The sequence below is a fragment of the Ptychodera flava genome, chromosome 15 (assembly GCF_041260155.1).
Source record: "Ptychodera flava strain L36383 chromosome 15, AS_Pfla_20210202, whole genome shotgun sequence".
Lineage (NCBI taxonomy): Eukaryota > Metazoa > Hemichordata > Enteropneusta > Ptychoderidae > Ptychodera > Ptychodera flava.
In genome coordinates, this window is record NC_091942.1 from 22,839,111 (window position 1) to 22,863,857 (window position 24,747).

At 37.5% G+C, this 24,747-nt stretch overlaps 2 protein-coding genes across 2 annotated transcripts in view; one reads left to right on the forward strand and one right to left on the reverse strand.

The window, feature by feature from the left end:
- The window catches only part of LOC139151571 (uncharacterized), an 84,433-nt gene that overhangs the window by 16,960 nt on the left and 42,726 nt on the right, over nt 1-24,747 (reverse strand). The window contains exons 3-6 of the mRNA XM_070724464.1: nt 1,977-2,045; nt 1,402-1,614; nt 785-889; nt 394-456 (exon numbers count right to left, since the gene is read on the reverse strand). Of these exons, the coding sequence (XP_070580565.1) occupies nt 394-456; nt 785-889; nt 1,402-1,614; nt 1,977-2,045 (450 nt within the window). The remainder of the gene's footprint in view (nt 1-393; nt 457-784; nt 890-1,401; nt 1,615-1,976; nt 2,046-24,747) is intronic.
- LOC139151566 (uncharacterized) lies at nt 3,360-11,385 on the forward strand. Its single transcript, XM_070724460.1, has 5 exons — nt 3,360-3,786; nt 6,006-6,121; nt 7,158-7,415; nt 9,816-9,956; nt 10,567-11,385. Exons 2-4 carry the CDS (start codon nt 6,056-6,058, stop codon nt 9,825-9,827), a joined length of 336 nt encoding a protein of 111 aa, XP_070580561.1. The 5' UTR covers nt 3,360-3,786; nt 6,006-6,055; the 3' UTR covers nt 9,828-9,956; nt 10,567-11,385.

The window sequence follows — 24,747 nt, forward strand, 5'->3', positions numbered from 1 at the left end:
AATAGAAATGACAGGAAATGAATACAGTTGAGTGTCATTATTTGTAACAGATTGATGGTGGTCCAAAGCTTTGAAAATGCATTAATAAGTAAACTTTTTCCGGGTTGTGTGCCAGTTTACGATGAGGAGAGTTCCTCGCCACCACTGTAGGTCCTCATTGTATACAAAAGCAAGTATACCATGGTGAAATTATCTCTGAATTCTTCATCTATACAGCTGTTTTAGTTACAAAAGTAATAAAACGTCGGTAATAATTAGTGTAATGCATTTAAATTCTGCGTATGTGTTCGCTTCTTCATCAATCAAAATAACTTTATTAACTTTAAATCTTAAAGAATTGGAACACAAAGTATATTTGCTTTATATTTGCTTTCATCTTAATATTGTTCTCACCTTGGTCAGGTAGCTTGCTGTGTGTAAATCGCCTTTGCTTCTTTGTCATCGATTTTCTCTGTACTGTCAAATGAACAGAATATTTATTATCTGTTGATATTCTTTCTTTCAATTAAAGGACGTCGGTTTTCAGTTGCACTTGTTCATTTTATTTCTGTCTCAGAAGAATTCTTCATGATTGAAGCCAACAAATTAATATCCTATATAGAAATGTAAGCACTTCTTTGTTCGACAAGACACAAACTTCAAGCAAAATCTTTCATATGACTATAAAATGAATTGATGCTACAAGAACAGACTGTTCTGTCATGTGTATGTCCACCACCTGTACACAAATTAAGATCACTTAGTATCCCCATTGGTTTCACTACTATCATCGATGCGTATTTACCTTGAGGTGTGGCAGAGTCCGGTGAATCTAGTGACCGCTTTCTTTTGCTCGTCCTTTTCTTTGTCAGAATTTCAGATTCAGATTCTTCTGTCATAGTATCTGTATCTGTCAATAATTAGAATAAAACAGGGAACTGTCACAACAGTGAAATGTTGACGTAAGTACACCTTTTGAAGTTCTTTGACCAACCATGACAGCCACAGCGTTCATTAAAGTACTGTCCATTGGTTTAAATAATAGAAACTGTTTGGCTGTATGAAAACTTTATGAATAAATAATATATAGCTGAAGCCTGTATTGATTATTTTAAGTTGATGGTAAAGTTCCAGTGTTACGGTGATCATTACTACTGGAATAGTCAATTACTGGCTTGCCTGGGAGAAAAATCCAATAATGGATGACACAAGTGGTGAGGATTCACAATCGTGATACTTGAAATTCCCAATTTTTCCCGTAAAGGAAAACCATAAGCTTAAAGAATCACAAATTGTTTTCATCCGGTCATATATTTTCAATGTCTGTTTCTGTCACACTTTTCTGTCAAATCTCTGTTGTTCACTCGTTTGAATTAATCTCTCATTTTGTGTTCTTCTTTGTCGGTGTACTCAAATCCTTACCGGCAGTGTTAGCTCGGTGGTAGGCCTCCACTCTTTGGAGAAGCTGTTTTTTACCGATATGAGATAACAGCTTTTCCAGAAAAACTGTATTTCTGTCGTTAATGATATCTTTCTCGCACAGCTTGGCAAACAACTCTTCAGCAACTTCAATTTTATTCAATTGTCTCTTCGATATATGAGGGTAACATAACAATGTCATACTTTTGAGGTCATCTGCAATCGGTAAGAATGCAAACAATAACTCAGGTCAAATTCATATCGTGGGATGGCAAAAACATATCCATTTTGAAACATAAGATAACCACATTACAAGATGCTACGTCGAAATACAAAATGTACTATTTTGGACCACTTCGTCTGTACGTAGGTCGTGTATTACTGTGCGAAACAAAATTACTGAAGAATCCAAGAGAAGAAAGTATCAAGCCAATTATGATGACAGCTTGCATGTCACATGTTTCTCACACTACATGTACATCTTGGAAGTCTTTGAGCAAAACCGTTATCTTGAATTTCAATCGAATCGTTGCTAGTTTGCAACGTGTATACGTTTATATTTGTCTTCTGATACTCACCTTTATCGAGTTCCTCGGCTATATCGTACAGTAACACTTGGAACCGATCAAGACTTCGTGATTTGCCTACTTAAAAAGTAAAAAATGTTTTGGGTTTTTTATAAAATACAAATACTACAGAGTTTACAAGTCATGAAATCAACTTGAGGTTTGATGGTGGTCTTTGTTTTAGTTCGGAATGGCTTATTATGTCTTGAGTGATGCTCTTATTACAGATTCTATTTGAAGCAACTTTGTATGGTTAGAGAAATGTTTAGGCCAATGAGCCATCAAGGTATTCAAAACATCACCCATTGTTAAAATTGTAATGATATAACAAAGGGAAATCAAGTTGTAGGTGCCTGGACAGAATCAACAGGGGTGGGAATGTTAGTGTTTTATACAAACTCGATGCGTGAAATAATGGTGACCCTAACCTGATTGTTTGCATGAATTCTTACTATTCTCTATTTTAAATAATTTGCTTTCTAACAAGGAGCCTGTTCGTCATATCAAATTACCGATAGAATTGCAAGTTTTGTAAATTATTTGAATTATTTGCCATAACAATACAGTCTGTGCATGTATGTAGTCAGAGGTGATGATGATGATGATGATGATGATGATGATGATGATGGTTTTGGTGATGATGGTGGTGGTGGTGGTGGTGGTGGTATGTTATGATGGTGATAATGGCGATGATGGTTGAGGTCAGGAGAAGGGGGAGGAGGAGAAGCAAGAGGATAGGGGTACAGGTGGGCGAGGAGGATTTTGATGATAAATGGGATGTTAGTGATAGTGGCAGTAGTTGTGATTCTGCCGAAGATGGTGGCGATGGCGATGTCTGAGGTAGAGGAAGCAGTGATTAAGACTGCTTCTGTACTGGGTAGATTTTCAACTGTTTGCAGTATAAAGCAGGGCTCGAAAATTCTCGCCGCCCGACGCCCGTGACAAGTGAATTTTGAGTCCGGGCAAGTGAAAACAACATTCTCCCAGCCCGACGGACAAGTGAATTTCAATGAGGCCACTGTACGTACGCGCTGCCACTCTGTAGTTCTTTGAGTGTACTGCTTTCGATATGGCCGGCCCATGAAATAGCTCTGTTCTGCTTGGTTACAAAATGGCAAAATATTGACGTCTTTTAACGCTCTTATGTTTTTTTCTTCTCATGAAATCATGTCACACGATACCTCCTCAACAGAAAACTACAGCTTACAATAAAATGTTGTAAGGTGTTGAAACAATTTACCCTCTTTCCTACAAAGTTACAATGTATTGAAACAGTTTACTCTCCTTTCTACAAAGTTACAAATTCCCTGGTACGTGAAGCAAACATTGTTGCTGTTCGATACTGCAATCACATCTAATTCAGAAAGGAGGTGGGAAGTTGTATGCAAATGAGAACAAGTGTCGCGAAGTGTAGCGAAGCTAAATTAACACTACACTTGAAAGCGTAATGTGTTAGGAGTGTTGGTTTATATTTTATAAAGCATTCTGTAAAATTTGTACATCGAGTTTCTTTGATGTATTGTCAAAATAAAGCCATGAATGGCGTACTTGATTGCTTGTCATGGAAGGATATGCCTGTGTAAAGCGGCCCTATTGTCACAAACGCCCGGTCACCCCCAGGCCTGGGTCACCCCGGTGACCGGAGGCTGTACGAGGAATCCCCAAGTCACTTCAATGCGCGGCCACGCGATCGCGTATGAGTTGTGTTTGTTACATCGTGGGGCGACTCAGCCGTACATCGTACTGCAGCCAAGTCTCACCATTGTAGGGGAGCAGCTGATGATCACGTATTTTCGTCGACTGGCGAAGTCCTCTCTTCCACGTAAGTATATCTACCTCCATGGTATCAGTATGCTGCCGCTTTAGCTCTGCGTGGCACTGCTGGTGTGGCAGTGTGTGTAACTGCACAGTGGCTCGAGGTCACGTTTTTGCCGTCCGACCCAAATACCTCGAGCGCGAGCTACTGTACTGCAGCTTGTCTGTAACACAGACGTTCTGTTGAGTGGGTAGTTTGTAAAAGTGTAGTTTATGCTACGTTCGGACGTTCTGTTCTGTAGCCTTTTCTTCAAATGGTGATAAGGCTACGGAGGAGAACGTCGGAACGTAGCGGAAACTCCACTTTTACAAACTATCCACTCAACAGAACGTCTGTGGTCTGTAAGCCTAAACACGTACAGCATCATAGGGAAAAATTGTGAGACTCGAGCGAGAAAATGACGCTTTCTCGCAATTAGTGAGAATCTGTTCTTATTCTCACCGCTGAATCTTAAAATAATGTTTTTCTACCGTTATTCTTTCTTGCATATACCCTTATTGTAAATTGTCGAATCCTTGGTATTCTATGCCATCTTCTGCAATCATATATGTATTTCTTACCCAGAATTACTAAAAAATTGCCAGTGATGAATCATCTTTTGTTATAATTCCTACATAACATTCTCTGGAAACAATGTTATTGAAAAATTACAATTTTTCAGCAAGAGCGGAATCAAATACCCGATTTGGGTATGGAGCCGAGCAGAGCTGTGATGGGTACAAAAATCAGGGAAGGTGATTGCAATTGTGAAATTTACTGATACTTCATACGACTGGAGATTACCATGATTCATTATGATAATTGTACCGCTGCGATTCCCCAGGGAAGGCAAAAATATCCCCCATGTTTAGAAAGATTCACAGACTGTTTTAAAATTCTGAAAGCATATTTATACTCACTATTCTTCTCTATTCCAACTTTAAATGAGTTGGAAAATTATGCTTGATTAAGATTAAGATTAGTCATGCATATTTATTACCTGATGTTATATGAGTTATTTATAGCTACTGAAACCCTGCAAGGTTCACAAGTCTGTAGGGAATGGCATTCACCCCATTATCTGAGCACCAGCCAACCACCTAGCCTGCCAGTCTGCGAAGTTCATTGCTTCAATGTATTCATTTTTGATATTTACATGCCCACAGACTTGGCGAAAGTCTAAAGAGTGCAAAAATGTTGTCAGTTTTGTATTGGAAAAAAATTGTTCCTTGTTCCTTTGGCAGCCTTGTGTACATACATGAAAAGTGCATTTGCTGAAATTCCAAAATTTAATTTCTTGTACACAAATGGCCTTATCACACTTATTTTAACCCTTAATAAATGAAATTAATAGAAAAAATGGGAGAAGCCCTGACCATTATCATTAATTTATGGCCAAGGGCAAGAGGAAAGTCCAAAATTAACAAGGCTTGGCGAGCATGGTTATTTTGGCTTTCAGTCTTGCCAAAGCCTATAGATAAATATTAATGGTCAGAGCAGAGTCTGTTATTTCCATGATATTATCAACCTGCTGCGAGGGCACATAAACCCATGTATTCAGGCAACAATATCTTCATGGTTATAAATGCTGTATCACATTTAGTTACATGCGTATATATGCAGGACATTTTCAAACAATTTTACCATTATCGACCAGCATCGAAAGGATTTTAACAAAAGTCAAAATAGAAGTGTGCACATGTATATTTTACATCTATCATTAAGTGTCTACTTGGATGTTAAAACGTTGAAGGGCAAATTCACTTGCCCGGGTAACCATTAAAACCGGTCAGTACATTATGTTCACCGACCCGCTAACTCCCCGGATGTTCCTTTTCAAATCAATTCACTGATTTGCACCCACATCAAGGCATGTAATAAGCATTGATGCACAGTCATGCCCACCCTAAAAATTTGGCAAATCTGGAGATTTTTTAAAAAGTGTATAATTTGGCCCACAAGCACTTCATTTTGTTTTTGTGATTGATTATGATCGTTGTACAATTGACTATTTACATTTTTGCTGAAAAGTTTCAATGTTAGCATTATTATTCATATTCACGGACATAAAAGCAAACCATGATTACTGTGTATTTGTGGCATGGTAATACATAATGAATGAGTATATGATTTTACTAATGTTTTGACACATATCCATGATTATAAAGTTGAGTATCCATTGTACAGACAGTGAGAAATAGGACTATCTCAAGATTCTAATTGTATTCATTGACATTTGTCTACAGCTGTTAGTATACCTCATGTAACCTGGTCGTAAAGCCTCAGAGGTATATGTATGTGGAACGTAGAAGGAACAAGAATCAAAAGATTGACAACTGATCTTTTACAAATCCTTCATCAGGTAAGATTTGTTTTAAATTTTTAGTCATTTTTTATTTTTAATTTCCTGCACATCTTGTTCATTATCAGTTAAGATTTTCGCATGCTCGGTTATATTTGGCGGAGTTGTAGTTCTTTCTTCAACATCAACTCCCTTGACGCTCTGTACATAACTTATATAATACATGTAAGTATTTTAAATATGTGTCTGTACTGTAGTCTCCTTGGCAAAAAAATCAACAGGAAAAAATTGAGCAAGTGCAAATGAAATTCATGAAGTTCCTTTGTTTCAAACATAGCATCCTAACAGCTGAAATAATTATGAAGAATTCTGCAAGCGTTTTAACCTTTAGCCTCTTTATCATCGAAGATTGTTTTTATATACTATATTTTTATATAATATTTTAATAATATGTATGATTGTCCCCAATCATGTTTCATGTTAATTTTGATGTTCCTCAGTAAACTACAAATACTAGAACTCGCACTGTTTTTTAGACTCACAGTATAAAACTCAATGGTTTTAGGTACTTGGCTCTTCAAAGATGTATGGCTACTTTGATGTGTGCATTTCCAACCCTGCCATTGACAACACATTATCTTGTCAAAGTTTCAGATGCCTGGTCAGAATGTCATGCCTAAATTTGTACATATTTTTAATAGTTTCACATAGTTTGTTGTGTGTTGTTTATTGTTTTAATTGTACTTCATGCATTCATATTTTTATGTATATTTTATGGAGCCTGTTCCAGGTCTTCCCTTGAAATAAATGTATAAATGAATTTATTGCTACTTGCTTGAATGCACGTCGTGACCCACATTATAGTTTTCTTTAAAAAGGTGCACAATCATCAGTGATTACAATGGGTTTGGTGCAAAGTTATACCAGTGATGAAAGGTTTAATTAAAATTACAGAAGTCATAAACAATCAAGTTTTCTTATCTTAATGAATATAAAAAGCCATGTTTTAGGATGAACTGATGTGTAAAGTAATTTCAGCAATGTGCAGGAGATAATATTTACATTACATCCTTGTTAATGTTTTCTTTTCACCCAGTCAGATTCGAGATCCCTTACTGAGGCAGTGCGTCCCATTGTCATTGGATACTGGTCTGACAACCTGGTGAAAAACAACATGGTGACAATACCATCCTCCATTGCAAAGCAAATACACAGTGTGTGGCTATGCAAACAGCCAACACTGAACAGAGATGGTGGTGTTGTCATCAATGCAGTGCAAAAACCCATGGAATTGAGGGAGTTTTTCATCAATATATTTACTTTCCTAAGGCAGTGGGTCCTTGCTGTGGCACAGGTTTGTACTTACATATATCCTGTTCAGTGTTTCCACTGGCTAAATTTACCACTAAGCCATTCTGGCTAATTGAGACCAACGTTGACTAGCTAGAACTATAGCCATCCAAATTACATATAATTTCATCTGTGATTTTGGCCACTGACAGCTGTATACTCAGGTCCTATCAGTTGCTACAGTAACAATATGACATTAAACTGGTCCCATAATCATTTCCATTCAAAGTAATACATTACCAGGTCCATGGGACATTTGTGATTTTCAAATTAAGTAGGACCATCCTGAACCACAGATAGCTAGTGGCAATGAAAATAAACAACTATTTTTTATGGAACAAACTGCTTTCTTTATAGGATTCACACAAATTTTATTCCCGTGTGCTTCACACTTATGTGACTTGCACTTTTGTAAATGTATCAAGACGTATCATAAGTATTGCATTATTTACAGGGTAACTTCAAGATGTTTCCTTTCTACCCTTTCCCTTCTGCCTCAGTCATCAAGTGCTTTCAGTTCTCCAATCACAGAGTCTAATTTTTAAACCAACTGTTCACTTTGAGAAGGTGTACTGCAGATAATCACATTTTGTACACTAGTGGTAAACAGTCGCCTCTTTCTATTGGTAGTCCAAACAATGAATGCTTTAATTTCAAAATCAAACTGGGTGTATAGGAATAAATTGCGAGACTGGAGAGAGAAAGTGACGCTTTCCTGCAATTTGTGAGAATCTCTTGTCAATTCTCACAGCTACCAGTGAGAATTCAAAAGTTCTCACCGATGAGTAGTGAAAATGTACTCTTTGGTGAGATAATAGATTCTCACCAGTTAGAATGGAAATTCTCACTAAGCACTGTGAGAATGGTAATTTTTAAGCTGAGAATGAACCAGACTCACCATTCATTGGTGAGAATCAGACTTGTTGTTCACTGGTGTGAAACAATGTGGTTAATTCTCGCAAGTGAACAATGAGTCTGGTTGATTCTCACCAGTGAATGATTAGTCTGGTTGATTCTCACTGTAAAAATTACCATTCTCACAGTGCTTAGAGAGAATTTCCATTCCCATCGGTGAGAATCTATTATCTCATCAAGAAGTGCATTTCTCAGTGCTCAATGGTGAGAATTAAACTATTCTCACCGATAGCAGTGAGAATGGCAATAAGAGATTCTCACCATTGTGAGAAAGCGTCACTCTCGTTCCAGTCTCACAATTTTTTTCCTATAATGGCCACTTGATGTCTACAGAAAAAAAAAACTGATTCGTCTCTTATTCAAACACTAGCCATGGAATTCAGCAAACTATTCCTGGTACACTTTCATTTTTTGTAACTAGTCCTACCCGCAACTCTGCGGACAACCTGTGCAATTATCGTTTTTGCTTACTTGTAATCGAACACGACTTAGCATGTCGCAGTGTGCTGCTTGTTGTTCAGCATGGTAAACATTCAACTGGACAATATCCTGGGCAATATCTTCATGCAAATATTATGACCTATGCCTATCCACAATACAGTGTTACTCAGTACTGGTACACATCATGACAGAAGGTGACCGCTGCCTATCCACAAATACATGTACACGGTATGGAAGATGACCCAGGCCTACATGCACACGATATGGAATATGTCCCAGGGCTATCCTCAATCCAAATGCATTCACATGGTATGGAAGATGGCACAGACATATCCAAAATACACATAATATATGCAACGGAAGATGACCTAGGCCAATCCACAATACGCATACATGCACACAGTATGTACATGTAAGCTGACTCAGGCCTATGTAGAATACATATGGGAGATGACCAATGTCTATCATCAATACAAACAATCTGTACCTGTATTGTATTCAGGATAGGCCTGTATCATCTTCAATAATGTGTATCTGTATTTGTATTCATGATAGGCCTGGGTCATCTTCAACAATTAATGTTTACCTGTATTTTATTGTATTGTATTCAGGATAGGCCTGGGTCATCTTCAACAATTAATGTTTACCTGTATTTTATTGTATTGTATTCAGGAAAGGCCTGGGTCATCTTCAATAAAAACACTGTACCTTTATTTGTAATTGTATTCAGGATAGGCCTGGGTCATCTTCAATAATGTGTACCTGTATTTGTATTCTGGATTGCCCAGGATCATCTCCATAGCGTGTACATGTATTTGTTGATGGTTGACCGGGTCACCTGCGATGCTGAGTAATTGTATTGTGGATAGACCTGGGTCATCTTATTTAGAATGTTTACATGTGTGTAATGCTTATCATCATTAGGGTTAAGGACATTATGAGTGTTTGAAATTCATTAACATCCCATCATCAAATGTATTTTAATCATTCAGGTTATCATTGTCATTTAAAGAGTTAGTAATCATGAGTCTATCTGTTTACAATTCAGGATCAGCAGTGAATGCTGCAATGTCAAGGATGAGAAATACCATTGCCTTGACAAAGAGCAGTAAAGAACAAAGTGGAGGGCTTTGAATAGACTTTGCCATGACATTTACAATGAAAGATGAATGAAATGATCAAACAACAGGTAAGTTTTTTCCTTTCAGTCCTTACTCCCAAGTATATATACACAAGTGGTTGTTGCAAAGATGTGCTGGAACTGGTATCTTGTAACTTGCACAAAGTGTTTTATATTAGTTGTCTTTATATAGCTAGCATGTTTACGATTACAAGAATACTAATTAGAAACACAGGTTCACTGATACATTTCTGTATTTTAATTGTCTTTATATAGCTAGCATGTTTACGATTACAAGAATACTAATTAGAAAACACAGGTTCACTGATACATTTGCTGTATTTTAATTGACATTGCCAGCAGCAACTATGTAGGTGCATCAGCTTAACACTAATCCATCCAGATACTATACACAGCATACATGTTACAGCAATTCTCATTCTTAAACTGAGCAGGACATTGGTTGAGCAAGAAGAAAACGGTGTGGTTGAGATGTCTACGTTAGAGAAATATGTATATAGCGGAGAGAAAAATAAATTTATTTGTTTTTTTTTACACAAGAATTCTTTGATATTTAACACACAATAAACTAACTTTTTGTGAAGAGAAATTATATGTTTTATGTTCCATGATTGGTCCATGATTGTCTTCCATGAGTTTATTATTATTACTATGTTAGGGAACAGGTGTGTATATCCATGCAGAAGAGGAAGCAAGATAAATCCAAAACCGACTTTAAGGCAGCATTTTACCACGCAAAGAAAGGAACCAGCTACCAGGGACAGTTTTCTCAGATGAAGACAGTGGGATTGCACCTCCATTTGGTAGAGGATTTCCTATTAGTCAGTATGGTGGACAGACGTGAACCCTTACACTGCTCAGCACACAGATTGTATGTACATGTATGTTAGGATCAAAAACTCCTAAAGGCCACTACACCTACCACAGACAAACAGTGGGCAACTTAACAGATATAACCCCGCAATACTAAGCATCATCATATTGCAGCTTGTACACTGAACTGTTTAAGGTAGTCCAGCTCAAAGAGAGAAAAATTCAACTTTCAGAGCACTGAGAGAACACAATTATTATTTCATGCCTCCCCTCAGTATCATGGTGATCTCAGTAGTATAATAACAAACCTGTAGGTAATTGTCACTTGTGATGATTGTTTATAAACATTCCATTATCACTTTTTCTGCTCCAGAGGTGTACATGTCAATCAGGACCCAGATTTACATATACTGGTCAATAACATTGCAATGTGCACATGTATGATATATATAGGTACTTTGTTTCCCATTAAGCTTTCAGAAGAAGAACAAGAAACTAGAGTTGATATTAAAAAAATTGTGAAAAATTCATCAAAAGATACAGCTACACTGCAGCCCAAATTTCATTGGGAGCTGTCATTATTTACAGCCTGGGGGGGGGATGTTGGAGGAATTTTGTCGGAAACTCTAAAATTTCAAGTACCCGCCCCCCCCCCCCAACCATGATGAATTTGAGTAACCCCCTTTCTCTTACATGGAATTTTGACTGACCCCCCCCCCCCCCCCACACTCACTTTTGAAAACTTAAATTTCAATACATGTATTTCTATAATTTACATAAATACAGCAATAGTAAAGACCATTCAATCCTAGTGTACCCAATCCTAGTGTACCCTGCTAGATAATCATTGGTTATCTCATGACGGTTGAAAAAGGTGAAACCAACAAAATGAAATTCAAAGTCACAACAAACATAGATGTCAAAGGTCACACTATAACCAGTATACAACTACATACAGTATTGTTTAATATGGATGGGTATCATAACAGGGTCCTCACCGGGATATCTGATAGGTAGACTTTGAAAGTACTGATTGAAGAACATGCGGAAGGCTGATGGGGAAGTGTCCGATGGGCTTGCTCCTCTCCCTTGCATGGAAAAATTTGAGAAATTGTAGTGTGCATTGGTGCAGTTTGGCGTAATCTCAGGGGTGTTTTCAATGTGTAATTTTACTGAGTAAAAATTTGTAGAAATTGATGTGTGAAGTGGTGCAATCTGAGAGGTACATGTTTCAATACATTTTGCACCTTCTTTCTCTCAACATTTTGAGTAACCCCCCCCCTTATCAATATTTTGAGTGACCCCCTTCACATTCCTCTGATCCCCCCCCCCCCCCCCCCCCCCCCCCAGGCTGTAAACAATGATGGCTTCCAAGGAGATATATCTTCAAGCTTGTGCGATTGGATTTCAGGCAATGTCAACTTGTGGACAGGGTACAGAGATTTATGTTGCAGATTATTGCAAATTGGACTAACTCGTGAATACAGTACATGAAGTCCCATTCCATTATCAAGAGCAAAAGCTCAAAACTACATCTGAAACTTGCTTTGGAGATCAAAACTATTGCTTGCAATAAGTAAAAATTCATGTTATCAGAAAATCACAAGCACACCTTTAGCAGTCTGACAAGCTTATGAAAAATAGATATTTACAAGTATATATGTTATCAGTACTTGTTTACTTGTATTCAAGGAATATACTTTAAAAAGAACAGACATGGAATCAAATGATTAAATTCTATTTTAGCTCTGCAGTTAGTGTGAATGAGCTTATTTTTAGCTACTATAGTCTATAGAAGCTATTGGATGGGTATCCGTCCGGCGTCTGTCTTTATGTATGTATGTATGTATGTCTAATTGTGAGGCGTCCGTCCTCTCAAATATCTTGAGAACCGCCATACTTACTGATTTGATATTTGTTGTGTAGATGATTTATATGATTTTGAGAAACCAGTTTTTTCAATTTTTTGATATTGTTGAAAATATCCAAATTAGTGCCAAAAAAGGCGTTTTTGGTAAAAAATCTTCTTCTTCATAACCGCTGGTCAGACAGCTTTATTATTTAATATACAGATCCCAAGGGATAGCCCAACTTAGATTTGTTCAAATTGTGATGATATATGCAAATCTGTATTTTTAAGGAATTTTTTTGTCATTTTTGGTCAAAACTTTATTTCATCAAAACCGCTCATCTGACAGCTTTGATATTTGGTATACAGGTTCCTACAGATAAACTTAATATGATATATTGAATATATGACGAAATCTGCAATTTTGTTTTTTTGGTGCTATTTTTGCCATTTTTGGTCAAAAAATGTGTTTCTCAAAAAGTACTTGTCTGATGCCTTTGATATTAGGTATACAGGTTCCTAGGGGTTGTCTTAGTGTGATATATTGAAATTTGATGAAATCTTCAATTTTCGTATTTTTTGGTCAATTTTTGCCATTTTTGGTCAAAATATTTGTGTTTCAAAAGTTACTCATCTGATAGCTTTGATATTTGGCAGACATGTTCTTAGGGATGATCTTAATGTGACATTGTGAATTTTTACAGCTGTCCTGAAATGAGCTAGCAAAGATTTCCACCCTCTTCATCAATAAGTGTCAGAAATAGTCTCTACACTCTACATAACACAGTACTAGTTGAGCTCTATCCGCTGCCATTCACTTGCTTACAAATGAGAACTTTTAATGCTACCAATATGTCACAAACCATTAAAAGACAGTTTCCATGTTGTTTAGAAATGAATGTATTCATGACATCAATTGTCAATTGGAAAAAGCCCTCCACTACATTTCTTCCTCTGTGACTTTGCTGTGCTTCACTCACTCAGTGACCCCCCCCCCCCCCCATTTAACCATCATAGATCACAGTGTCCCACCTTTCCAAATCCTTGGAAAAACACTCACTGAAACCGACAGGTACTATACCAACAAATTTGTCACACATAGTTATTCTCTGGACTCCACAGCAGGGCTCTGTCAGTCACTAGGTCACTTTACAACCAACTTTACAACATAACAACCAATACTTTGAATAGGTCTAGTGGACCCCAGTTCAGTTGGTTAAAAGCAACATATTTGAGAATAGAAAACTTTGTGAACCTGTTTTATGCAGCTATAGGTATGATGCATCATTTTCCTCAGAATATTTCAGATTATGTACAATGGTCAGTCTTAGGCTTTATGTTCCCATTGGTATGCCTGTAAAAATATGCAGCCAAGTATTAAAGCTGTGTATTGTGAAATTCTCTTGTTACACAGTAAAGACTTTTATCACAATACTGCATGCTGATTTACATGGGATAATGATCTCATCCCCAATTGGCAGGATTGACATTGTATCAGCTGTACATTGATGTACATGTATACTTGAAACTTCCTCACGTATGTAAGATTTAATTGATTCCTCCAGTAGTTCAAATTACATTGCATTTGTAACCTTTGTAATTAAGGAAAATATATGTTAGTTTTTTCCAAGGCCTGCATATGTAAGAACACTTGGTTGATTGTGTATCACTCTTTTACAATGTAATACAGATATTTTAATGGTAAATAAACCTCCTAACAAGCTTTTATACAGCATAACATGTATTTCTGTCTCTGTCATATCGTAGGATGATCTACCGGGTATGTGTTAATTTCTCTAGTGTTTTTTAAAATGTATTGTCATGTATTATTCAAATAGATGTAAGCCATCTTGAATATCACATTCATACACTGTGCCAAATGGCAAGTTGATCAATCTTGAATCCCACCAATTTCAATGTGTCAGAGATATTATGCATATTTTATCATAGAAAGCATTAATGTTTTCAAGAAAAATTTAAGTAAACGTTTACGTGTCATGAAATGTATATTCTCCAAAAAAAATATCAGTTATCTTTCTATGTACAGTAAAAATACATTTCTATATGATATTTTTTCAAAGAAATATCACATATTAGAGGTCTTGTTGCATTGTGTACACACATTTAGTCCCCACGGAGGTAAGTTCAGTGAGGGACTTATGGTTGCATGAGTCTGTGCATTTGTGCATGCAGGTATCTCAGACATGCCTGAGCCAATTCTTTTCATACTTGGTACAAGGACATAAAACTATGAAATACATATGCAAAACCATTGTTTTTGGCGTGGCGTGAATAATTAGTACTAAATTGCATGATTAGTGAATTTTGAAAAAAAGCTAGGTTTCTAGAAAGATGGTGATGAAATTTAGTACTGGTGTTGGTCACACAACTCTGATAACAGACAAAGATTTACATCAGTATTTTGTCAATTTATTGCAAATTTGCATATTTAATGATATTTATGATAAGTGTAATGTAAGGAATCCTGCATCAAATTTGACTAATGTGGTACAGATGTTGATCTCCCAGGACCACCATAGTGTGCAATGGCATTTAGCAGTGTTAAGTCAATTAATTGCTAATTTGCATATTTGATGAATTTTCATAATTAAGATGTGTATAGAAATTCTGCAAAGTTTACAAAATCTAGTCCTGTAATAGTGTGCAAAGACATTTATTCAGTATCATGATAATTAAGGTCTAATTTGCATATTTAATGAAATTTACTTATAAGCGTAATACGTTAAGAAATACTGCATCAAATTTGATAACACGTCACAGCACAGTTCCTAAAAAATGATGTACAGATGTAGATCTTTCAGTGTGGAATTTCACTTGTTGAATTTTTCAATGGAAACAGGCAAATTTATTGCAATTTCTCTAAGATTTTCAGAAAGCCATGGTTTTCAGGAAACAGAAACATTTTTACCTCACATTTGGTATATGTACAAAATCAGTGAGAGGCTATCTTATAAGATGAATCAGTTCATTTGCATATCTGTGTATGTAAGTATGTATGTATGTCTGTATGTGTGTTTGGGTGCGTGCGTGTGTGTGTGCGTGTGTGTGTGTATGTATGTCAATTAAGATTAGAAACTCCTAAACCGCAGCACCTACCATCTTAGCATTTCAAGTACAGGTGCACCCAGGGGTGTAGTTGAGAATATGTTCAAATGTCAGTGCCAAAAATATGCAAATTAGGGGAATAAAGGAAAAATGCGGCAGCTTGCTAAAACTCTGTAACCTTAGGTCATATTGGGTTGAAACGTGGTGTACGCAGGTTCCTTTAGGTATACTAAGTAAGTTACAGAGTAAGGAGTGTACAAATTGAGGTGAAATATGTATGTTTGCATTTTGGGGTTATTAGTCCCCACGGACAAAGTCCGGGGACTTTTAGATTGGGTCATGTCTGTCCGTCAGTCTGTCAGTGCGTCCGTCCGTACGTCTGTGCATCCGTCTGTTAACGCAGATATCTCAGACATGCCCTGGTCAATTTCTTTCAAACTTTGCACAAGGACAGTACCCTACCCCATACAGATGCACGTCGATTTGTTTCACAATGCGATCAAATTTGGCCGTGTTAGAGGACTTTTTGTTTAAAACTCCATTTCTCATCGTATTCATATGCAAAAAGGATGGAGTGACACAGTTTTAGTCCCCCTGGATGAAGTCAAGGGGCTTATAGATTGGGTCATGTCAGTCCGTTCCTCCATCTGTTCGTCCATCCGTTCACGCAGTTATCTCGGATATTTTGACAAAATGTCACGTGACCTCGGTGACCTTTGACCTCAAATATACATATTTGTCCATAACTCAGTAACCACAAGTGCTACACCCTTCATGTATGGTATGATGGGACATCTTATGACGCCACATATTGTACCTCATTAATTATGCGCATATCTAATTTTGAGCGAGCCAATAGAGCTAGAGGTCTGATTTTTGGTATATAGGGATAACTTAGCAATACAATTTTTTTGACAAAATGTCACGTGACCTTGGTGACCTTTGACCTCAAATATACATATTTTTCCATAACTCGGTAACCACAAGTGCTACACCCTTCATGTTGTATGATTGGACACCTTATGACGCCACATACTGTACCTCAATAATTATGCGCATATCTCATTCTGAGCGAGCCAATAGAGCTGGATGTCTGATTTTGGTATATAGGGATAACTATAGGAGAGAAATTTTTGACCAAATGTCATGTGACCTTGATGACCTTTTACCTAAAATATATGTTTATGTCAATAAATAAGTAACCACAAGTGCAGTAGGATGGGAGACCTTATGACAACACACGCTTTACCTCATTAATTATGTACACATCTAATTCTGGGCAAGCGAATAGAGCTAGAGATCTGATTTTTTGGCATATAGGGATTAATTAGCAATATAATTTTTTTTTTCAAAATGTCATGTGACCTCGATGACCTTTGACCTTGATTATACATATATATGCATATTTCAGTAACCACAAGTTCTATACCCTCCAATTTTGATAGGATATTAGACCTTAAGATTTCACATCTTGTACCTCATTTATAATGTGCATATGTATTTCTTGGCTGGCCAATACTGCTAGAGGTCTGATCTTTTTTGCCGATTTAGAACCATAACTTAGACATGCCTCATGTGTTTCAAATTGGGAACAACGACATAGACCTATGTGCCCATAGATCTCAACATATACACTCCAGTGATACTTCTTAATGACCACATTTTCCTGCCCCATCAAGACTAATACTCCTATTACAAGTGGGGACTATGTCATTGTAAATGACTTGTTGAGTTAATGGTTGTATCACAGTATTCGATATATCTAATTCTGTATTTTTTCCATTTTATATTATGAATAATTACATTAAACATATTTCACTATCTCCAGTACATTACATTTAAGTATTTTCACTTCATGCACTTTATCCCTTTCACACATGTTCAAATATCTGACCAGAGAACAAACACTAAATAGTCCAGGATGGGAGCTACAGTGTCATTGATGCTATTTTTTTCGAAAAGAGGCATTCTGTTCCTAGATATTCATGTATCAATTGTGGAAATAGATGTAATTACAACAAAAAATCACACAAAATAGCATCGCATACACGATCTTTCAAAGTGGTGTCGATCCCCATGTCATATCCACCATACTGCCAGTCCAGCTATCTTATCTCAACTGCCGATCATTTTCTCTTTTCGTCGCTCACAGCATATTCAAAATGAATGATTTTTTTATTTCGAAGAGTTATACTGATGAATACAACGAATTGTCTTTATTGTGATCTCTTACTGAAAGATCAGATTTTTCATGCTGCAATTTACCTACTCCGCATAATACATGATTTTTTACGTGGATGCTTGCCATTTTCATGCGTAATTTTGTTGTATTTTTGAGATAAAGTTCAAGCTGTAATTTCTGATAACTACTTTTTTATCCCAGAATTGCATGATTTCTTTTGTTTTGATCCTTTGAGAAGAATATTTATGAGAATATTACGTCAGTTAGGCTTGGCACAGCTATGAATCCACAGCTACGATCGCCACAGCTAGGACGTTGGCAAGGCGACTTCCGCAGCTGAATTAGGTCAAATCGCCATGCAAATGATATAATGTTAATTTAACTTCAGGTTGAATGAGGAAAAGGTCTATCAAAGGTTCTGCTGTAGTTGACTATTGTTTATTACCAGCCCTTGATCCGAATACATTAAAAAAATTCCAAGTGTGGTATAATGCACGAATTTGTGATGAGCTCGGTATTTTTTCCTACCTGCACTGCACCCGTGTGTAAATTTGATGGCGAAAACAAGGTTTCTGTATCGCGCTCCAGTGACTGTAAAAACGTTGCACTAAAAACAAAACGGGTTTATAGTTCGACCATATTTCAGATGAATTTATGTGCAACCACAACACTCTTGTTCATGTCACTAAAATCATTGAAAATCTCGAACGAGCTCAATTGAAACAATCGGATGTTGATGCCATGTACAATGATATGTGAACTTTCAAAAGTGAGATGGATACGCATCTACAGTTCAAAGATATATCGTAGAGAACCACGGAACATCGCAGGGAAAATAAACCATGGTGGTCAACAATACTCTCAGACTTGTGGAAATCAGCTTGTCAAAAAGAGAAACTATTGCTCAGATGCAAAGGCCCATCTAGGGTTAAATCAAGACTGAGACAATCATTTATGGAAGCTAGACGGTTGTTTGATTCTGATTAAGGAAAGTCAAACGATGGTACTAAATCACAACAACAGAAATTGCTGGATGTGCAGGCCGAGGGGACAAATTTCTGGAAAGACTTTAATGACATATTTTCATCAATCAAACGTATATACGTAAACAACCGATACCAATGGAAATTGTAAATGAGGGTGTGTCATTTACAGATCCTGAGGCTGTTGATCAGGTATAGAAACGATTTTGCAAATTTATTCAGCACGAATGAACCTACATTAAAAGATGACTCCGAAGAGTTTTGTTTTGATGATGAACACCTGTGTGCAATAATGAATAAAGTAAAGCAATTTGACAGCGAGTATGATGACCTGAAACCTTATGCTATCCAGACATTTCAGAGTTAAATCAACCAATCACAATTGCAGAAACTGAAAGGGCCATCCAAATAGCAAAATGTGGTAAAGCGACAGGTTTGGATAAAAAACAAAACGAAATTCTCAAGAACAAAGCCTCCACAAAATTACTGCACGGTTTTAAAGACTATTTCACCTTTCGTGAACGTTGCTAGCATTAACAGACATATGATTAACACGCATGGCCATGGAAATCACACATCCTCAGCGACATCATGTCCGATATTTACCCGATGTATGAAACGTGCTTTTCCGAGCATGAATAATACCTCCAGCCTACCTCAGGGGTTTCATGAATTTTTGAAGTTAGGGGCTAGAATGGAAAAGTAGGCGGCTTGCAGCTGCCATGACCACAAAGCAGTCGTCATCGGGGGAGGGTCCGGGAGGGGGTGTTCCCCCTCCCGGCCGAAGGCTGGAAACCCTGAAATATGAGCTAAAATTTACTTTTTACAGCTTACAGTCACTTGAATTTCTATATAGTATTTTCGGGGAATTGTCAGCAGTGCTCCAGGCAATTTGTGTTCATATCATAAAAGCCATTTTCCTGGGAGATTAGGCCTAAATATGATAATTCATAATTAAAAATGATAAAATGTGGTAATGTTGACGATAATTTGAACAAAGAAAATTGAAGTCTTTAGAGCCTCTATGCTTTAGGAGGTAAACTATAATAATTCACCATTATTAATGATATAAATTTGATATGTAGATGATATTATACAGTGTTACATCTAGATAGGGGATAGGGAATTCCCCCTCTGTTGAAATGTTGGCACCCCCCAATTAATTTGACAAGGGGACCACTCCCCCCCCCCCCTCTTGCCATGAAATTGTGTCAGTCACACCTTAGAGGTACAAGTAGAACACATGAACTGGTGAAATGCCCTCGAAATTTTCTGGTAAAGGGGAAACATTCCCCTTGTTGATGCCATCCTGGATGAAAAACTCATATTTAAGCACAGTAAATTAGAAACTTATTAATGCATAATGTTATGCTTAAAATTAAGAACCCTGATGTTTGGTATGGAAATCTGTAGATGAAAAAGTGGAGGTAAAAAGGATAATTTATATAACGAATAATGATAAAAAAATGACAATCATCACCATATTTCGCAAATAGAATCAAAGATCCTCAGGGTTATTTGACTATATGGGTATGCAAAGTAAGAACCTTAATATAGGATATGAAAATTTGTACGTTCATGCAGAAGCGCACATTTGGATTGAACTTGACGAAATCTTTTGAAGTGAATTTAGAGGTCTGATCGCATTGTAACCACTCTGCGCGACGTTCTTATTGGCGTCGATAGACCGAAGAGCAGTCAGTACATATCATACGTCCTGCTGGCTATACTCCTTCACAATTACGCCAACCGCAGTGCAACGCACATCGGCTTACTAAAAAGATTTTCGTGAAAATCAGGTCATTGCCTACGAAAACAGTTTAAATCCACGTAATTATCCTTCTCTTGTTTCTTGGTCCACTTCAAAACCGAGGATCGTACACAGCGTGTTCATTTTTAGCCGGATGCCGGCCAAATTGACCGGCTACTTTCGTATTTTGGCCGGCTACTTTTCAGCACTGTTTCGCTCTCTGGCCCGGAAATTCTGGTTTTGATAACATTAATTAGATTTTTTTGGTGGTCTTGCAAGCCGCAGATAATATTTCAGAAGTGCCGATGTGGCTATATGTAGTCTAGCAATTTACGCGGTGAACTTGTTGCTATCACTGTAGTACCGCGATCAGCGAACGTGTTGTACTATACACTGGGAATCGCTCTCGAGGTCAACCTCGCTCGCCCGATCACAGCCCGATTATTCCGACGTTCACATCGGGTATCGCCGAAAATTGGACTGTAGAATCACGTTATGCCCGCGAATAGCCGACCATTTCCGAATGAAGCCGACTTTTGTTTCGCTCAAATGCGGAAGTCGAGAAAGTCGACGCTTCCGAGCTTTGGTTTTCTGCGTAAGAGTAGGGCCTAGTCTGATGGGTTTGGTAGGTTTTTGATCAAATCTAAAGCGACCACAAGTTACTGAGTCTCATCTTTCATACTTTGAAAGGCTATGTCAATCCATCCATGGTCAATCACGATGTCAATATTCAACTCAAGTCGATCGACATCGCGTTTTGTTGAGGGGCCGTGGTTGTGTGCATCGCGGAAGAGAAAGTCGACGCTTGAAAACTTTGATTTTCTGACTTTGTCTGTTGGTTTTGGGAGGTTTAGATCAAATCTAAATAAACAAAAAATTACTTGGTCTCACTTTTCGTACTTTTGAAACGCTACGTCGATAACAGTGTCAAATTTCAGGTCGACCGATATATCGCGTTTTGTGCACTGTGTTATATTTGACTACCGGTGCTTTATACACTCACGGTATAGTACAGGCTGGCGTTCAGTGTCGTTAGTTTGAGGTTTTATCAAACATGAACACTGAAATTTAGCTCTCTTTTTCAATTATATTCAACATCAGCAAAAAATCAATAATCAGCTCGCGGATTCGTTTTATTTTGAAATTAGTACAGTGAATTAAAATCACTGAAAATTGTGTTCCTATAATTCATTGAATTGAATAAACTCTTTGATTTTACTGTATCTTCAATCAAGTTTATTAAATCAGTAAAACACTTTGTACAGCCAGGCTGGTCAAGATTCTAGCGGATCGTTATCTGGGTTTTGAAAACCCTAGGCCCCATTCTATGATGTATTTCAAAATGTTTGTTCAAGTCATGAGCTAACAATTCTACACAACAGTCTGGTGAAATTTTGCTATTATCCTTGTCAACTGAATGCAGTTGACAGGCCCGAGTGATATCAAATTAATTTTTTTGACTTTTTTTAAACTTTATCCCTTGAAAACATGTTGTAACTGGCAGTGATAATGAGTATTCTGTATGCTGAAATGGTCTTTAATACTGTACAAGAATGCATAAATTACTCCAAAATGTCTTCAAAATTTAAAAATTTCTTGCCTACAGGACGGGGGACCCCATCCCTGAAACCCTCCCCTTTGTGTATGTTAAAATAGCCTTTATACACTGTATAACAATGCATGAAATTGCTCAGAAATGTCTTCAAATTTAAAAATAATTCTTAACACTCTCATGCTGAAATTGTCTTTCCTACAGTACAATAATGCATGAAATTACTCCAAAATGTCTTCAAATTTTAAAAATTTTTTCCACACGTCCCATCCCTGAAACCCTCCCCCCTGTGTGTATGTTGGAATAGCCTTTTATACACTGTATAAGAATGCATGAAATTGCTCAGAACTGTCTCCCCCCCCCCCCCCCCCCCCCCACCCAGGGAACCTGGTTGCATACAGAAGCTAACCGCCTACTTTTCTGAATTTTCCGCCTACTTCAAAAATTTTTGAGAACCCTGCGTACAGCAAAGCTTGACCTTGCGATCGCTTCCGTCTTCATTTGTTCATCGACCATTTTGAGTTGAGCTAACGACGGCCGACAGGTGTAGTATGCACGTTTTTCATTAGCGTATATAAAGGTCACCAAATAGGAATCAGCAATTCAGGTAGCCAATAGAATCGTCAATTGCAATTCCGATTTTTATTGAGGCAGTATACGCAAGACCGTGCTGCATCGTAGTACAAAGCGATCGTAGTAGTCGCTCGTCTTCTAAATTTTGTTTCACATAAAAGCCGTTGAAAAGTTTGATTACACATCTTATGAAACTTGTCCGTATCATTTCAGAAGGTAAAACATATTTTAGCTATAATGAAGAGTTCAAATTTCCAAAAAGGTAGCCGGCGAAATTGTAAGAGTAACCGGTCAATTTCGCCGGCTGCCGGCTCTTGATGAAACCCCTGGCCTATGGTAACCGACCATTGCCGAATAATGCCAGATCAACAGAGTTGTATTTTGAGTATGGCTGCTTTATCGATCTCGACTGTTGATAGGAATGCCGAAATGCCGTCGTTGAAAAAGTTGTTTTCGTGCACCATTGTGATCGAGTCTGAAGCAAAGAATTACGTCATCTCATTATTTGAAACACGACGGCGCCGATGTGCAACATTATAATGTTGCAAATTTTAAACACGATCTCACAGGTGCCGTACTGCACCGTTTGACGTTTAGACGTATCAGATGATCCATTAGGTTTTAGTGTACTTGTCTATTCAATGTGGCATTTTGTCAGTTGCAAACTGTCACATATTCAACTTCCTTGTGCAGAAAATACGCGATACATGTATCATCGAGGTGGAAAGTCAAGTGTACAAATCGAGGTTACGTACACTAAAAACATAAATTAGCCCGGCCCAACATACTACGAAAATTTCTTCAAATTCGTGACATTCAGGCTTGCCCACAACCCCTGACACGTTTGTGCGGGAATTTTATAACTGACAACCTACTTTGACGAAGATTGTTTTTGTTGAAGAATATGAATGAATTCGAAACTGACGTATTTTTACTATGCAAGAATTATCTATTGTGTGTACACGGAGCTTCGAGTGTTTTCCAACACGTATTTGTTCGTTTTGAAATCTAGCAGTGAACTGCCTCAGAATCAGTCACAACATTTTTCATTTGCTGTCAAAAGACTTACTTGTTTTCGGATGTTGTCATGACAAAGAAAGATCCTGCCACTGTCGATCTCGTTACTAGAAACATGAGAAAATAGTATGTGAAACTTTTTATTGATCTTAGTCTGTAGTACGTCCATGATCTTGTTATTGAATACGGAACCATTCCTAGGCCTCACGGCCCAGCTACTGATACACCAGTCAATGAGTCTGCCTGTGAGTGTCTAGCTGCGTGATTGAGTCCTGTCTCCTTGCCTGAGTCAGTCCTGGTTATAGTGTGTGTATGTCCATTTAGACAGTATCTTGGGCATGTCGGTAACAAACACCATAACGATAAGTTGATATAACAATAAGCTTACAATGTTAATAACAGCTGAATATTACATAGAAGTGGTTGAAATACAACGGAAAATATTACGCAGAATACTTACACGAGAGAGATAGGTTACCGGCTGAATTTGTAAATGTGTAAACCAGTAAGACAATGTTGTCGAAACACTGCTGGTATTTAGTGACGCCAGTATTATAAGTTCCAATTCGAGAAGAATTGCGCAGGTTTTATCGTGTCGAAAAACGATAACGTATCGCGAGGGTAAATAATTAATTCCTTTGCGCCAATTTGGAAAGACTATGACAATTTCAGGCGGAAAATGCTCTAGTAATTTCTTAAGAATTTATAAAAACACTCTGCAACCTTTTGTTTGGTTACTTGAATTATCATGAAGAAACATCCACACACCACGCTCACCCCTTCTCCAATTTTCGGAAAAATAAATCTCTAGAATAGGTTACAAAACACTTAACCCTTCTCCAATTTTCAAAAAGAAAAACACTTCTAGTCTCGGTTACACGTCGTAACACGCTACACTCTAGCTGTCTCTCTGGCGAGTAAAAAGTGACCATCTTACAGCCTATTACACCTCGCTACACACTTCGTTACGTCCGCTACACCCCCTTCTCCAATTTTCACAAAATTTTACTCCTACACTTGGTTACACCTCGCTACACGTTCTTAAGTACGCTAC

Coding starts and splice junctions, on each gene's coding strand:
- LOC139151566 (XM_070724460.1), top strand. CDS start 6,056: ATGTGGAACGTAGAAGGAACAAGAATCAAAAGATTGACAACTGATCTT. Junction 6,122..7,157: donor TTTTACAAATCCTTCATCAG/GTAAGATTTGTT, acceptor CTTTTCACCCAG/TCAGATTCGAGATCCCTTAC.